A 17547-nucleotide genomic window follows, 5' to 3' on the forward strand; every position below is an offset into this window, starting at 1 on the left:
AAAATAGGAGTTAATATTTACTGAAAACTTACTCTGTGTCTGCGGCAGTTCTATGTGCTCTGCATATAAAAGCATATTTAATCTGACAACCTGTAAAATCAATCATTACCATGTCCATTGTCCAAATGAAGGAACCAAGTCTCACCGAGGTCATACAGTTAATGGTGCAACTGTAATTTTATCCAGATCTGTCTGGCTAAAAGAAGCCTTCCATCTTTACCTACTCCCCTATGTCTCTCAGCAGTTTGTAAGTATGTGGTGTGATTAAAATAGTACATTAGAGTTACATCTATAGCGTTATGCAGGATTTTATCTATATATAAATTTTTAATTCTCTGGTACATCAGTAAGAAATTATGAAACCATCATTGCACCCCAGTTGTTGGTCATTTATAAAGAATTTTAACTTTGAATAAGTTCTAACTATAATTAAACATTTGGACAGGTTCAGAATAAAGATTTATTCTAAAATGTCATTAAAATTACTTCAAGCATTAAACTATCTGATTCAGAAGTATAATTATATGCTACCATTATTGTGATTATCACGCTGTATAGCATTAACTTGAGACAGAGTAAAAAACTAAGTATTAAATTATAGCTCATAAACCTCAGTACTTAATTTCAGGTACATTATACTTTTCTATTAAAACCACAGTTGTAATAAAATGATAAACAAAATCACATTTTTCCATTAGTCAATACAAAAAGTCAACATAGTCTAACTTAGTATCTATCTCTAGCCCCAACCTCTCCTTTGAATTCAACTCATATACTCCATTTCCTACTCAACAAATCTACTTGGAGATTCTGAACTGAACACTGAACTCTTAGTACGTCCAGAACTGAATTCTCTCTTTCCTCTTCCCTATGGGGCAGTTAGTTCTCTGTCCTATAAGGTCACTATGAGTTGAAATCAGCTTGAGGACAATGGGTTTGGTTTTTTGTTTACTAATAACCAAAAGGCAAGGTACTCGATACAGCAGGCATAAGTGTAGTTTTTTTCCATTACTTCTCAAAATGCCCAACAGAGCCAAAGGTAACCATACACTTTAAAGCTGTTCTAAAAAAAACTTTATTTCCTCCCAATACAATGTTAAAGAGAAAAAGCAATGGCGTATCTGAGCTTTTATCTAACAGAGCTCACTATAAAAACTTACTCTATTTTTTATAATAATAAATGGCAACTCTTGCCACTCATTTGTAAAACAGCACTGTACACATGTGAACCTAAAGTCAACTGCCTTTAGCAACTAACACAATCAGCTCAAAAGCTGTGACCTGGAATCAGATACATGTGATCTGTGGAGGCTTGGGGAGTCTGAGTCCACCACTCTTCTCCAACTTGTTTTATTTTACTGACTCAGATAAGAGAGAATGAGTAGGCATAATTTTAAGGATTTTTTAACATGAGAACAAAACATGCAAGTGAACAGAACTCAAAAACGTGGAAAATAAGAAAACACTAAGAGTACATTAGAACTTTGAAGATGATAAAAAAAAAGAAAAATTTTTTTTAGATGATAGGGACATAAAATTTGATAATTCAAGCAGGGGTATGTCGAACATATTGCATTAGTTGATTTCTTAATAAAGCTAAGTAAAAGATTCAAATTTCTTAATTTAAATAATTCCTAAGAAATAAGACCAGAGTATCATACTAAAAAAAATTAATAGGAAGACATCCACTAATTTTGTACATATCTATGATGAGTCTACAGTAAGAAAAATGTTTGTGATACATTGAGAAAAAAGTGGAATATAAGATGATACATATAGTATGATTATAATCATGTACTAAAAAAACAAAGACATGGCTATGAACAGTAGAAAAAAGGGCTGGCAGGTAAAACAATGAACTGTTAATAGTAAATTTTCTTAGGATGGTGGGACAAAGTGTTTTTCCTATAGCTTTTTAAAGATTATATTAATAAACTATATGTGGCAATTTATACCACTTTTGATACTTCAAAAGCTTATCAAAGTGTATAAGTATCTTTAATAAAATCAACTGTAGAGAAAAGCTACAATAAGGAAGAGATTTAACTATGTACTCACTACCCTACTACAACAGTGGTTTTCAAGTTTGTTCTAGAATACAATAAAAGCTAGCTGCAGAAGGACATTCTTCCTGACCTGCCTTCAGTGCTACCCTGAAGAGGAGAAAGGGACGAAGTATCAGGTTGTGTGCTGTGAGCTGGACAAGGACAACTCAGAGTCTAATTTACCCTGAGACCTGTTGGATGAGTCCAGCATATGAGCACCATCTGCCATGTGTGTTGCATCAGGTGTGTTGTGACAGAAAAGAGTATGAGAATCCCTGTACCACAGTGTCACTGAGAAAAGTGCCACGGTGTCACTCTACTTACCTTTCCATTGCTGACAACGCCTATTTCCCCAGGACCCAATTTAAGCACGTCTTGACAGAACAACTGGTGAGTTTGGAAAATATTCCCTCCAATGGTATTGTATTTTTTTTCAAAAGCATTCTTATCCATTCCCTAAAGCAAAAGTTAAAAAATGACAAAACTAATGAGAACAGTAAGTAAACTGAACCATTTTCTTTACAAAACCCACTTTAATATAATGTTAGTATAAAATTGGAATTTTTACCAAAATACTTGTTAAAGTATTATTATTTCTGAAACCATGTTTTTCAAAAAAGAATCCTCTTTTGCCAGGATCAGTTACAATATTTTGAAATCCTGTTATGAGCAGATGTAATTTGCTATTCATTCTTTAAGGTTTTCAGAGGGATTACTGAATTAATACAATGCTAGGGAGCATCATCAATTTAAATAAAATTTAACATTTAAGAAAATGAAATGACAAAATTTATTAAATTGGGAACTCATTATCCCCCTCACCCATTTTTGGTGCTCTCGATAAAAAAAAAAAAATCGTGGTTTAAAAAAAAAATACTCTATCTTATGCCACTACACCAATCCCATGTGACCAAATTAGTAATATAGGTAGTTCCCAGTTTATGACATATCTGAGCTACAACAAACCACACTTACGTCTGTTTTTTTTCTTATCGTTAATAATACGTACTGCATACAATGTTGCAGTACAAAATTTGTTGGTGTTATCATTCTCAGATGTTCACTTGCAGATGTTCAATGTTATGATTTATAAAGACACTAAAAAGGCAATAATAATAACTAAAAAAAAAAATGAGTATTCGACTTATGTCAGAACCAGCTTATGACAGAGTCATTGGAAGAGAACCCTGTAAGTTGGGGACTACCTGCAGTGCATTTAAATACTGTAATACCAGAAGTATTCCTGGGTCAAAGAGCAAAAAAACATTTCAACATTCACAGAAAATAAACCACAAATAGGTTTCTTACACCTTCAACCTAAGACATACGTCTCTATGTCATACTTCCCAAACTTTAACGTACATAAAAATCACCTGGGTATCTTGTTAAAATGTACATTCTACTTCAGTACATCTAAAGCAGGGCTTAAGATTCCAAGTGGTGCTGTGATGATAGAATGCTCCCTTGCACTCCCCAATATGGTAGCCCCAAGCCACAGATGGTTACTGATCACTTGGGATGTGGCTCATGCAACTGAAGAACTGAATTTAAAATCTGATTTAAATGTAGTCGTCACACATGGTTAGTGGCTACAGTACTGGATAGCACTAGACCTTCCTTACCTTTAAAATTCGATCATGCCCTCTCTGAACACGACCTCCTGACCATGTAGCTCATTCATCCTAGTGTCACTAAACCAAAAAAACCCAAACCCACTGCCATTGAGCTGATTCCGATTCATGGCGACCCTATAGGACAGAGTAGAACTGCCCCATAGAGTTTCCAAGGAGCGCCTGGCGGATTCAAACTGCTGACCTTTTGGTTAGCAGCAGTAGCACTTAACCACTACGCCACTAGGCCAACAGTATTCAGCCCCTTCAGTCCACTGACTCATTCAGTTCATTGTTCATCATTCTACCTATACCATAATTTTCCTCCTAACCTAGGTAGATCTAGTTCAGTCATGTTCACCTGGAAAATTTCGAACCCTGGTTAAACACAACTCTGCTTACTTGGCAACTGGATGTGAGTAGGGGGATACAGCTAGAGAACATATGACCCATGCTAACCTCATTTGATGATTGTTAATCTCCAGTGAGCCCTGAGCAATGACGAGGAATCTTCCTCCACTAATCTATTTACTTTCTCACTCTCAAAAGAATAAAGAAATATTTCACATTTTCTCTCTCCTCAAACTTCTAATAACCCCTATTCCCACCATAATACTTAATCAATGGCCTGAAATTTTTTTATTGAGAAAATGAAAGCAATCGGAAGAGAAATACTTCATCTTGTTACCACCAAAAAAATTTATTCTTCTTTATCTCTACCCCCCCAAAATTTATTCTTCTTTATCTCTACCCATACATTCTGCTTTTCCTCTGCTTAGAATGGATGAACTATTTCTGATGTAAGACCAACGCATTTGATCCCAGAACTTCTTGCCTATTCAAGAACTTTGCTCCTATTTTGCTCCCCTTTCTGTCTTTTTTGATGGATACTGTCTTTAGCATACAAAAAGGTGACCTCTTCAGGCTTTGGAAGTTTTTTCTTGACCCCAAGTCCCATTCTAGCTACGATCCTATTTCTCTCTTCCTCGCTGTCTCTATTTCCTGATCTCCTATTCTCTCTTGAATCTAGTTCACTTTTATACCCACCACTGAAACACTGAAATTGTCCTTATTAAAATCACCAATATCAAGCCTCATTTCAGGAACATCTGACATAGTCCATCATTCTCCTGAAAAACTCTCCACTTGGCTTCTAGCATGTCATGCTCTCTTAGTTATCTTCCCAACTCACTGGCTGCTCCATCTCACTTTTCTTTACTGGATCATCCTTTATTTGCCTACCTGCATGTGATGGAATGTTTCAGGGCTCAGTTTTCAGCCTTCTGTTTTTCCCACCATTCCCTCATTCATTTCCTACGTGGTCTCATCCAGTTCCTTAGTTTTAAATATCATATAATACTGATGACTGACTCTTAAACTGACATTACAGTCAGGCATTGAATTCTACACTCATTTATTCTATTGGCAACTCAATGTTGTCACTTGAATGCCCAACAGAAATCTCCAGCTCAACATATACAAAACTTAACTCTTGTCCCCTATGTGTCCAAACCTTCTCATCTAGTCTTCCCCATCTCAATAAAAGACGTGACCCATTCATTCAGTTTTTCAAGCCAAAATCCTAACATGCCACAAACAATGTTGATGATAGCTGCAACAAATATTATGTATCAACAATTTCTTACCCCCACTACTATTTTTTTTTCGACTACTACTATTAGTTTAAGACACAATTACTTCTTGCTTATATTACTGTGGTAACATTCTAATTGTTCAACCTGTTTCCACTCTTACCCACCTACTATCAAATCTCATATGGCATCCAAAGTGAGCTTTTTAGGGATTATTCACCTCCTCACAATTCCTCAAGGGTTTCCCATCGTACTCAGAAAACAATTCCAATTTCTTGTCACAGGCTCCAAGTGTATGAATTATATGCAGTGATCCAATACCTCCAACCTGGCACGACTGCCTCTGGACTTGCTGTCTTCCTGTACCTGGTACACTCTTCTTCCAGACCTTCCCATGGCTTCATGTCTCATTTCATGCAGAGATACGCTCAAATGTAAGCTCTTTAGAGATGTTTTCCCTAACCACTTCATCTAATATACCCATAAAGCTATTTATCCTCTTAGGTTTTCTAGTGTTTCTCCAGTAGCACTTACACCACCTGGCATATATTTTGTCTGCCTTTTCCACTAAAATGTAAACTCTCTAAGAGTAAGGACTCTATTTGCCTTAATTACAAAAGTATCTCTAATGTCTGGTAAATAGCCAATAAATCTTTGTTTGAGTGGATCTGGTGAATCTTTCTCCCAGTCCAGAGGTTATTCTTCTATCTTTAGAATTTCCCTCATACCAGACCCTTCAGCGAAATACCTGCATAATGCCTTAATCCCCAGTTAGTCCCCTAAGTATACGTCCAAACTGTAATGCCGTCGATATTAACAAAAGGATCACCAAATGGCAGACGTATTTCAGGGAATTTGATCTGTTAAATGCTTCCATTGAGTCATATTATTTAACATTTATCTTTTCACACTGGAAAAGGAATGTTAACTATGCCCAATTGATGGTTTTTTATTGATGTTTTTCACTAACATATTTCAAAATACACTTTATAATTTTAAAATATACATATACATATTTAACATTTCAAACAAACAGCTACTGACCTCAATAAGGAATGATTTAATTTTACCCCCAGAGTAAACAGCTGCAGCAATATCTTCCTTTGTCAGTTTCCTGAGAAAGCTTCTCAAATGCTCATTTTTCTGTGTAAGAAAAGCTGCCAAAATTCCTCTGGAAATGGCTGTATTCTCTTCAGTTATTTTTGACGTAGGATTATAAATAACTCCCAAACGGCTGTGGACACTTCTTTTCTGCAAAACATATTTATAGCTTAAAAATATCGGTATCTTACATCCTTATTACAGCTGAATGTTTTTTTCTTTCCAGTTAAGCTTCTTCATTTTACCATGCACTGTCTTTCACTGTCAGTCTTTCTATGCCTACTGTACTAGATGTGGTCTACCACTGATATCCAGAATAACAAATCATTTTAGCTACTCTCATTATTCCCGTCTTTTTGCATAAAGCTTCCTTTACAGTGCAACACTCTGCTTAACTTCATGTGTGTGTGAAATAACACACATACAAAAAAAAATACACAAAATAAAAATGTAGAACTCAATGAATTATCACAATATGAAAACCCATAAAACTACCACCCAGGTGAAGAAAAGAACATTGCCAGCAACCCTAAAACAGCCCTAATATCCCCAATTACTACACCCTCCCAACTTTCAAAAGACGATCACTCTCCTGAGATTTATAGTAATGACTTCCTTGCTTTTATTTACAGCTTACCACATAAGTTCTTTTCCCTAAACATTTAGTCTGTTTTCAAATTTTATATAAATGGAATCATACAGTATATATTCCTTTGAGCTTTTTTTTTTTTCACTCAAAATAATGGTTGTGAGATTCATCCACATTGCTTTGTGTAATTGTAGCTAGGTTACTTTTGGTACTGTACAGAATTTCATAGTATGAATATACCCTCTTTTATTCATTCTACTGTTGCTGGATATTGAGCTTTTTCCAGTTCAGGGCTCTATGGCTAGGAAATACACATCTTCAACTTTAGAAGAAGGTGCCCATCAGTTTTACAAAGTAGTTGTACTAGTTCTTACCGGCAACATAGGAAAGTTCCCATTACTTCATTACTTCACAGCCTCATAAACATTTTATATTGTCAGCCTTTCCAATTAAAACGATTCTGATGGATATGTAAAGACATTTCATCAGAATTTTAATTTACTTTTCCCTGATCACTAATGATACTAAACCCCCCTTAATATGTTCATTGACCTCTTTTTTGATTTGGGTATTAAATTTCTTTGCCAGTATTTTATTATTTTTTTCTTAATGATTTGTAGGAGTCTGATTTCTAAGACTTGAGTCCTTTGTTGGTTATGTGTGTGCAGGTATCTTCCATTCTGTGGCTTGTCTTTTTACTCTATTAGTGGTGTGTTTTGACAGAAAGTAGTCCTTAATTTTAATGTAATTCAATATACTCATCTTTTACCTGATGGCTACTGGTTTTTGTGTTGTGTTTTAGAAATCTTTCCCTACTCTCAAGTCATGTAGATAATTTAATAATCTTTTATAAGCTTTTCCCCCCTTTATATTTAGGTCCATAATTTATCTGGAATCGATTTTTTAGTGTGACGTAAAGAGGAGAAATTTTAAAAAACCATCCTTACACTTCTAACAGAGCCAACTTTATCACAAATCGAGTGATAACTTAAGCACAGTCTTTCTGGATTATCCTTTTTCCATCAGTTTATATTTTTAATCTTTGTGCTAGTACTACATTGTCTTTAATTACATAGCTTTATAAAAGGTCTTGATATTCAATAGAGCAATTATCCCTCCTTTTTAAAAGGATTTTAGCTATTTTTGGCCCTTTGAATCTCCAAATAAATTTCTGAATCAGCATGATTTCTGTAAAAAATTGCTGAGATGTATATTGGAATTGCACTAAAGCGATACATCAATTTTAGAAAAACTGACTTCTTTACAATATTGAGTTTTTCAATTCATGATCATAGTATATCCCTTCATCTGTGCAGGACTTCTGTATTTTCTCTCAATTTTTTTTCGATGTAAAAGTCTTAAACATTTTGTTACACTTATTCCTTGTGTTTGATATTTTTTATATTATTGTAAATGCTATTTTTTAAATTGCATTTCTTGTTTGTTGCAACTCTTAGAAAAAAAAATAGAATTAATTCTTACGTGTTGTCTTGGTATCCAGCAACCCTACTAAACTTATAGCTTAATTCTAATTTATATGTGCCTTCATATGTATTTTCTGTATACAAAGTTTGCAAAAATTTAAGCTTCCATTCTTCCTTTTGGATTTTTATACCATTTACTCCTGCCCATCTTCACTTGTTCAGGATTCTTTCATCTATGTTTGTGAGTGAGACTGGCATGTAATTTTTCATTCTTATATAATGCCCTTTAAATGTTTGGTTTATAGGTAATGCTGGTCTTATACAAAGCTGAAATGTGTTGTTTACTTTTCTATTTTCTGAAAAAAAAAAGAAAAAACCACTTGTATAAGATTAATGCTTGGTATAATTCACTGGTATGATCATATGGATTTTGAGTTTTCTCTTTTTAAATGTTTTGAATTACAAATTTAATTTCTTTGATAATTAAACATGTCTTCTTCCTACCTGTCAGATCAAAACAATCTTCAGTAACAGCCCACTTTCACTCAGGACATTGACTGTTTGGGTCTTCTTTTTTTTTTTTAAAACAGTTTCACCAGGTGTTTATCAATTCTATTAGTCTTTTCAAAGAAACACCTTTTGGCTCTGTGGACCTTAATTACTATACTACTATACTTTTATTTTCTATTTCAGTGCTTTTATCTGTGCCATGCCCTTCATTTTACTCTTCAGGACAGAAGTTTAACAAGCTGTTGCTTTTGCTAAGATTTTAGCATTGGTGCTTACTTAATTTATTTTCAGCCTGTCCTTTTTTTTTTTTTCAAATATATATAATAGAAATAGTATAGCATAGAAAAAAATATATATGCATATATAATATATATACACATACATGTATATAACATAATAGAAATAGAAAAGGCAGCACAACGGTTAAGGACTTGGCTGATAACTGAAAGGCTGGCAGTTCGAACCTATCCAGGGGCTCTGTGGGAGAAACGCTGGTGATCTGCTTCCATAAAGATTACAGCCTAGAAAACCTTATGGGGCAGTTCTATTCTGTCACATGGGGTCAGCATGAGTCGAAAATTGTCTCAACGGCACCTAACAACAACAATATTAGAGAAAAACACATCAAGTTTCAGTGTTTTTCAAATATGTTTTTGGAACTTCAGGTTAAACAAATATTTCTTAATTTCTAAACACGTGAAGCTGTTTCAGTTTTCTTTTGGTTACTGATTTCTCATTTGAATACACTGTCTTCAAAGAATACACTTGGGACGATCTCAGTCTTTTAAAATTTTATGAGACTTGCTTTATAGTTCAGCAAATGAAAATGCTTTGCAAATGTTCCACTTGTGCTTTAAAAGAATGTATACTGTACCCTTTTGGGTGCACTCTTCTGTAAATTGCCATCAGGTCAAGCTTCCTGATCTTATTATTCATCCTTCCACATCATTACTGATTTTTTTTGTGTACTTGTTCTAGTCGTTACTGAGACATACGGTAAAATTTCATAATTCTCATTCATGGTTTTGTCTGTTTTTCATTGCCGTTCCTTCAAGTTTCACTTTATATATTTTGAGTCTGTGTTATTAGGTGCATACAAAATCAGAATTGTTGTATCTTCATAATGAATTGAAACTTTTCTCCTTATATCACTATTTTTTGGGATCTTTAAGTATTACTTAATATTAATATAAAATATTAGTTACCTTTATTTGGTTAGTGTTTATACAATATCCCTACTTCTTTTTATTCTCAGCCTTTCTGTTTCTTTTAATTTTAGACAAGTGTTCTGGAAAGACAAAAAGATTTTTCATGAAGTGTATTTTCATCTGCTATAGAATATAGAATTCTGAGTCATAAATATTCTCTTTCACTATGTAAAGATACATCTATTTTCATGTGGGGCCAACAATTTCTTTTTGAAGTCTGTTGTCTTATTGTTTCCCCTTCAGTACATGTGCATACATTTTTTTTTCTTTTCCTCTGTTTATAAGATTTCCTTTTGAATTTGGTTTCCGACAGCTTTACCCCGATGTAAAATGTATAGATTTCTTTTTATTTACCACCTTGCTTAGGGCTTGTAGGGCTTCTGGAATCTGGTTTGACATCTTTTGTTAGTCTGGAAACTTTTCAGACATTAACTCTTCAAATGCTGCTTTTCCCTCTCTCCTGTGTTTAACACGTATTAGACCTTTAGACCACAGTGCATACATAACTATTCTCCTTTGTATTTTCTTTTGTCTCTGTGTGCTTCTTTCTGCGTATTTTCTTCTAACTTACTTCAAGTCACTAACTCTGTTTTTTTTGGAAAACTCATTCTTTGTGTATTTTATATCTGTACTACATTCTTTATTTGTATAATTTATATTTGGTCCTTTTTCATATCTCCTCTTTTCTAATAGCCAAATTCTCTGTTGAAATTTCAATCTTATATATCATCTCCTTGAGCAGAGTAAACATAATTTTTAAAAAATTTGTGTCTGACCACTCTGACAGGGAACACAACAGAGAGACCCTGACAAAACAGCAAAAAAGTGAGGTGCAGAACTCAAATTCTAGTAAAAGGACCAGACTTAATGGTCTGACTGAGACTGGAAGGATCCCAGAAGACATGGCCCCTGGACTCTGTTATCCCAAAACTAAAACCATTCCCAAAGCCAACTCTTCAGACAAAGATTAGACTGGACTATAAGACAAAAAATTATTCTCATGAAGAGTATGCTTCTTAGCCAAGCACATACATGAGACTAAATGGACAGCTGCTGTCTAGAGGTAAGATGAGAAGGCAGAAAGGGACAGGAGCTGGTTGAATGGACATGGGAAATCTGGGGTGGAAAGGAGGAGTGTGCTGTCACATTATAGAGAGAACAACTAGGGTTACGTAACAACGTGTGTATAAATTCTTGTATGAGACACTAACTTGAACTGTAAACTTTCACTTAAAGCACAATAAAAAAAGATGCAAAAAAAATCTGATAAGACTCTGTGGACTTATTTTTACTGTTTCTGTTGATTTTTTGTTCATGTACTCACTTGTGTCTGGTTTTTTTTTTTTTTTTTTTTTTTGTATTCTGGACAATGTATTTCCAAAATAGTTAGTAGATATAATTTGAACTATAGCCTAACATTATTTTTCTCCAGAAAAGATTAATGTTTTCTTCTGCCAGGCACCTAAGGGAAAGAGTAATCTTGGATTCCTTTAAATTTCAGGATCTAATAGGACTTCAAATTGGCTGCAATGTCAGCCAGTGCTGAAGTAGGACTGCTTTTCTTTCCCTTAAATCACAGTTTTTTCAGGTTCCACACAATTAATCAGGGATTTAAAAGCTTCCCTCCCTCAGATTTTGCAAGGCTTCAATACAAGTTTTTGTCTCGAACTCTGTGAGGCTGTCAGATGCATGGTGCAGAATCCCTATTTCCCTATTCTGGAATTGGCAAATGCCTTTATGAAAAAATTGGCTCCAACTCCCAGGCTCACTTCTCATTTCTCCCAGATTGCGGCCCAGTAATTCCTTACTTCTTAGTAATTTGACAGCATTAAAAAAATATATATTTTCCAGCGTTTCTACAGTTCCTTAGGGAATGGGTTGGTGCAAAGTTCAAAGTCCTTCATTCTCAGAAGCAGGCCATTCCCGACTGTATTTTAATTGTACTAATGCTTTTCTTAACTCTTAATTCAAACATCATTTTTGCGATTACCTTGTAAACGAATACCTATTATCAGAGACTGACATCTACTTTATTACATACACATATGTATTCCATTAAGAATAGAAAACACTTAAAAAGCCATGCAGCTCCATTACTTAAACAGTCATACGGTAATTCCATGTGGATGGCATATTATGCTTCCATTAAAATTCTTGTTAACACAAAAATTTTTAATATTATGGGAAAATCCTTTTATAAAATTTAAAGTGACAGTTTCAACTAACCAAAAATTAATAAGTCAGAAGGGAAATTTTGAACATTGAAAGTGGTTGCTTCTAGGTCACAGGTTTTATGAGTGATTGTTTTTTCTTTCTTGTTCATTTATCTTTTTCTGCACTTTTGATTTTGTACAAGGAACATGTGATACTCGAATAAGCAGGAAAAAAATGAAATTATTGGGAAAAAGCCAGGGGAAAAAAAAAAGCTACAGTGAAATGATTTTATTAGCAATGACCTTCCTTCCCCGCCCCCCAACTTTCATAAATAGCATTTTGAGATTAAAAATCATTTTTAGTCTTCAAGACTAATGCATTTCATATGTTGTAATGTTTTTAATTTATTCTAAAGGTGCTTATTGTTTTGTTGTTGTTGAAAGTTGAGTTGATTCCAACTCAATGGCAACCTCATGCGTTACAGAATAGAACTGCTCTATAGGGTTTTTATATAGGGTTTTCTTGACTGTAATCTCAAAGCAGATTGCCAGGTCTTTTCTTCTATGCTACCACTGGGTGGGTCTGAACAGCCAACCTTTAGGTTAGCAGTTGAAGGCAAACTGTTTGTACCACCCAGGGACCTTAGATGTTGCAAAACTTTTGAATAATGAAAATAACCATCCATCCTATACAAATAAATAAATAATTACACAACAGTTGTGAAAGTTACAGAAGAAGCAACTAACTAAAACAAGGACAGGTATCTGTTATACACAGTGTTAACTACTAGGGAAAGGCAGTTTGTGAGCCTCTCAGAGAACACGCTTCCAGAACTTCTTAAGAAGAAAGAACAGGCAGAAGTTAATTTCTCTCAACAGATTACTGTTGCTCTACAGATATCAAATAAATCATTTCTGAAATACACTGGTCACAGTCTACTGGAAAAAAAAAGCCAGGATGTGTTTTCAGATTGTGTAATATGATATACAAATTCTCCTAGCAGGGGTGATTGTTTCATTTAAAATGTATTAATTTTTTTTAATCTGTTAGCTAGCCTACAAGATGGCTCGATGGTCCCCACCTCTGGTATTTATGCTCTTGTGTAGTTCCTTCTCACAATAAGTACAGGTGATCTCGTTAATAAACAGAATACTGAGGAAATGACACTGGGAGACTTCTGAATCTAGGTCATAAAGTCATTATGACTTCTGCCTTAGTCTACTAGATCACTCATTCTGAAGCAAGCCATGTTGTGTGGGCACTTAAGCAACATGAAGAAGAGGTCCCTGTGACAATGTAAGGAAGTGACCTGCAACAGCCAGTGGAAAAATGAGGCCTCCTGCCAACAACCAACTGTTGCCAACCTGGGAGCTAATCCTCCAGCTCCAGTTATTCCTTCAGATGACTGTAGCCACAGCCAACATTCGGCGAAGTTACTCCTGGTTTTCTGACCCAAGTAACTGTCAGATAATAAACGTCTGTTGTGTTAAGGCACTAGGTTTTGGGGTAATTTGTTACACAGAGATAAATTTACTTCACAAGATATTTTGGTTACTATTTCTTAGGTCTTCTTATCTAGACATAGTTATATTTTCCCTAAGAAATACAAAAGGTTGTAAAATAGTACTTATAAAAAAAAATATAGAAACATATCCTACCGGAATATATTGGTTTGTAATTATTTACCAACAAGAATGCTGAGGTATAAGGTTTAAAATACTATTAAGTAAAATAAACTTACTTAATTTTTCTTAAATAATCAGGGAAAGAAAGTGCTACCTAATTATGTGAATAAAAAATGCTATACTAGCTACTGCTGGCAAAAAAGGATTTTTCAAGTGGCAGGCTCTAGAACCATTCGCTCTCTTTTAATAGTCTATCTTGTTACCACTATTTCACATCTATGTGTTAGGCAGCAAAGGCTAGCAGAGAATATATATGCGTCATAAGTCACAGAATACAGGTAGGTGTTTCTTTTCCTGGGCAGTGTTACCTCTTTTACATGTAGACTGAATCTGAATTCCTGTTTTGGTCTCCTTAGCCCCATGTTCTAACTAAGCTGGGTAGTTAAAACGGTAAAAGGTAGTTAATGTGTGCACATCATATTGCTTTCTCAGAACTGAAACAAATTAAAATTCTTGTAGTTACACTATGGAGACACTCACCATGTGCTTTAAGGCATTAAAAAGCAGTTTTCTCCCGGATGGTTTGTCAAAATCGGCAATAATCCAGAGAGTCACTGAAGACACTACATCACCACCTGAAAGGTACAGTATTCCAGTCAAATTAATTATTCTAAAAATCAGACTAAAAGAAGGAACACTCACAGTTTATAAAACAGATTAAAAAAAAAAAACACTAAACACCACATTAAATTAACCTTCTTGAAACTAAGTAAAAATTTTAAGCTTGTATATATAGGAACATACGTATAAAAATGCTACAAGATGCATGCCACATCATGAATGAACCTTAAAACATTATACTGACCAAAATAAGTTAGTTGCAAAAGGACAAATACTCCATGATCTCACTTAGATGAACTAAGCAAATTTACAGAACCACAGATTATTACTGGTTACCAGGGATGGGAGTGGGGAGTTTGTTTGCAGGCATGGAGTTTGTTAATGTGGTGGGATGTTCTGGGTGAGGACAGGGACGATGGAGGCAGAACATGTTAAATATAACCAACGTCACTGAATCATAAATGTGGAAGTCGTGTTGGCAGGTGTTTGGTGTCTATGTTTTTACCACAATGAAAAAAAAGAGTGAGAAAAACGCTAGATGAATACTTTGTTGTATAAGCTATTTATGAGCTCAGATACCAAAAGGAAGGAATACTCCCTAAGGGGCACATCTGTGGGATACTTGTAACAGCAGAGAAAATGTAGTATGCTTATCATGGTTCCAAGTGTATCAAGAAAAACTGCCTTCTTGCTACATTCCTAAAAAAAAAAAGATTGATGTTTATACCCGAGGAGTTTGAAGTGTCCCCCCAAACTTCATGTCTACTCAGAAGTTCAGAATGTGACCTTATTTGGAAACAGCATTTCTGCAAATGTAATTAGTTAAGGATCTCAAGATGAAAGGATCCTGGAATTTAGAGTGGGCCCTTAAGTTCCATGACTGGCATCGTTACAAGAACAGGAGAGAACAGGGTGACACAGGGAAGAAAGTCATATAAAGATGGAGGCAGAGGTTGCTACCATGAGCCAAGTAACAACCAGGGACCACCAGACTCTGCAGGGGGCAAGTTAAGTATTGTTCCCTAGGGCCTTCAGAGGAAGCACCACCCTGCTGACACCTTGATTTCAGACTGCTAGTTTCCTGAACTGTTGAGAGAATAAATTTCTGTTGTTTTAAGCCACCAAGATCATAGTAATTTGTGCCCCAGAAAACTAATACAACACCCCAGATATATGTAAAAGGAGATAAAATCAAGCTTATTAGTAGTGGAGAAAACAATACATTATTAGCTTATAATTTGGTTATTTCAAAATGCCTGACTATCCAACTTGGTCTAATTTGCATCATCTCCTGTCATCAACACTGATACAATTGTCTTTTTAGAAAAATTTGAAAATTTGGAATCAATAGGAAAAAACCATTCTGAAGCTGCAATTAAATGCATATAGTTTTACCTCCCCCCCATCCCCCCACAAAAAAAAAAAATCCACGAGATTCGTTGCCATCCAGCTGGTTCTGACTCATAGTGACCCTACAGGACAGAGTAGAACTGCCCCATAGAGTTTCCAATGAGCAGCTGGTGGATTCAAACTGCTGACCTTTTGGTTAACAGCCACACTCTTAATCACTGCACCACTGGGCTTTTAAAATCAAACCCATTGTCATCAAGTCAATTCTGACTCACAGGAGTAACGGGTGGGTTCAAAATGCCAACCTTCTGGTGAGCACCCATAGCTCTTAACCACTGTGCCACCAGGGCTAATTCTAACCCTAACCTTAACCCTAACTTCTCCCGGCCTCAGTATATAACATCAGAAGTAATACTTGGGCGGCCATCATTAAGACTTCGAGAAAAATTGGCCCTTTAGAATGTTACTATAGGTGACCCACTTATAACAACTGTAAAAATTTGCTGTACCAAAAACTTAATCCTGAAAATATTAGAAACTAGAGTTATTACCATCTTCAGCAATATCAGAAACTGGTGTTGGTTAATGAAGAAAAGACAAAGTAATAAAAAGAAGGATAACTAATTCTACTTGCAACTCTGAAAAGCAACTTAAGAGTAAGGCAGTAACATACTATCTTCAAGGAAAGTTAAAGAATTGAGACACCTTCTCAATGCCAGCATTTTATCATCATAACAAGTACTGAGAAGTATTTCAAAAGTGCTAAGTAAATTTCTAGCAACTTTATTCTTTTTTGCACATTTACATAAATGCAAATAAAAGGAAATTAACATTTTCTCAGTTAAAGCACTCTTCATCCCAGAATCTGATAAATATCCTTCTAATTTTTCTTCTCTATTTCTTGTTGCCTTTACCTCATACACTCAGAACTGCAATCTACTATAACAAGAAAGTGCATTGTATTTTATCATTTGTTGGATTTCTCGGAAAGGACAACTTTATGAATATAAAGTCACAGAGTCTGTTACAAAGTAACCCAGGAGCCTCCTGATACAATCTTGGATTCACTCCACAGTCTTCTCAGAAACTGGCTGTGTGGCCACTACTTAAATTTCTCTCACATGTGAAAATGTACCCCTTACAAGTAAGTCCATTCCATTTGTAAAGTGTTCTCATTTTAGAACGTCACTGCTTATACACTGAGGCAAATATCAGCTTCATCTTTTACTTTTTAGATCTACTTTTTCTCTCTAGAGCAAAGCAAGTCAAGCAAAACACAGGAATGCAAAACAGAAAACAACCAAACTCCAAATTCTTCATCTATCTGAAGAGTCAGTCTTTTCCTAACAAATTCACACCCCACTGTCTGCCTAGGATAAATCCTTATTTCCAGCATATTGCTGTCTCAGTCTACCCTCTTCTGCCTGTGACCCCCAACTTAAGCAAAACACCCAGATGTCGCTTAATTAGGCTGCAGACGAACTATTATCTTCTTCGATCTGAATACTGCACTTGTATTCAAGCCTTATATCAGTTTACAAAGTCTTGAAAAAGTTTTACTGCTTTCTTAAAAAAGTAAAAGTGGAATCACTTGCTTTAAAAAAAGGAAAAAATCCAAAATGAATCCCTTCAGCAAATATATTAGTTAGCATATTAGTTACCACAGAAGGCATCATTTTCTCAGTGAAATTGTTAAATCCTAATGTGATGAACTCTCA

The 17547-nt window shown here is 35.0% G+C and overlaps 1 protein-coding gene across 6 annotated transcripts in view; it reads right to left on the reverse strand.

The window, feature by feature from the left end:
• The window catches only part of UGGT2 (UDP-glucose glycoprotein glucosyltransferase 2), a 186417-nt gene that overhangs the window by 67407 nt on the left and 101463 nt on the right, over positions 1-17547 (reverse strand). For all 6 annotated transcript variants that reach the window (XM_049853119.1, XM_049853118.1, XM_049853117.1 and 3 more), the window contains 3 exons: positions 14399-14493; positions 6292-6498; positions 2370-2501 (listed from right to left, as the gene is read on the reverse strand). In XM_049853119.1, the coding sequence (XP_049709076.1) occupies positions 2370-2501; positions 6292-6498; positions 14399-14493 (434 nt within the window). The remainder of the gene's footprint in view (positions 1-2369; positions 2502-6291; positions 6499-14398; positions 14494-17547) is intronic.

Source organism: Elephas maximus, chromosome 14 (assembly GCF_024166365.1).
Source record: "Elephas maximus indicus isolate mEleMax1 chromosome 14, mEleMax1 primary haplotype, whole genome shotgun sequence".
Taxonomy (NCBI): domain Eukaryota; kingdom Metazoa; phylum Chordata; class Mammalia; order Proboscidea; family Elephantidae; genus Elephas; species Elephas maximus.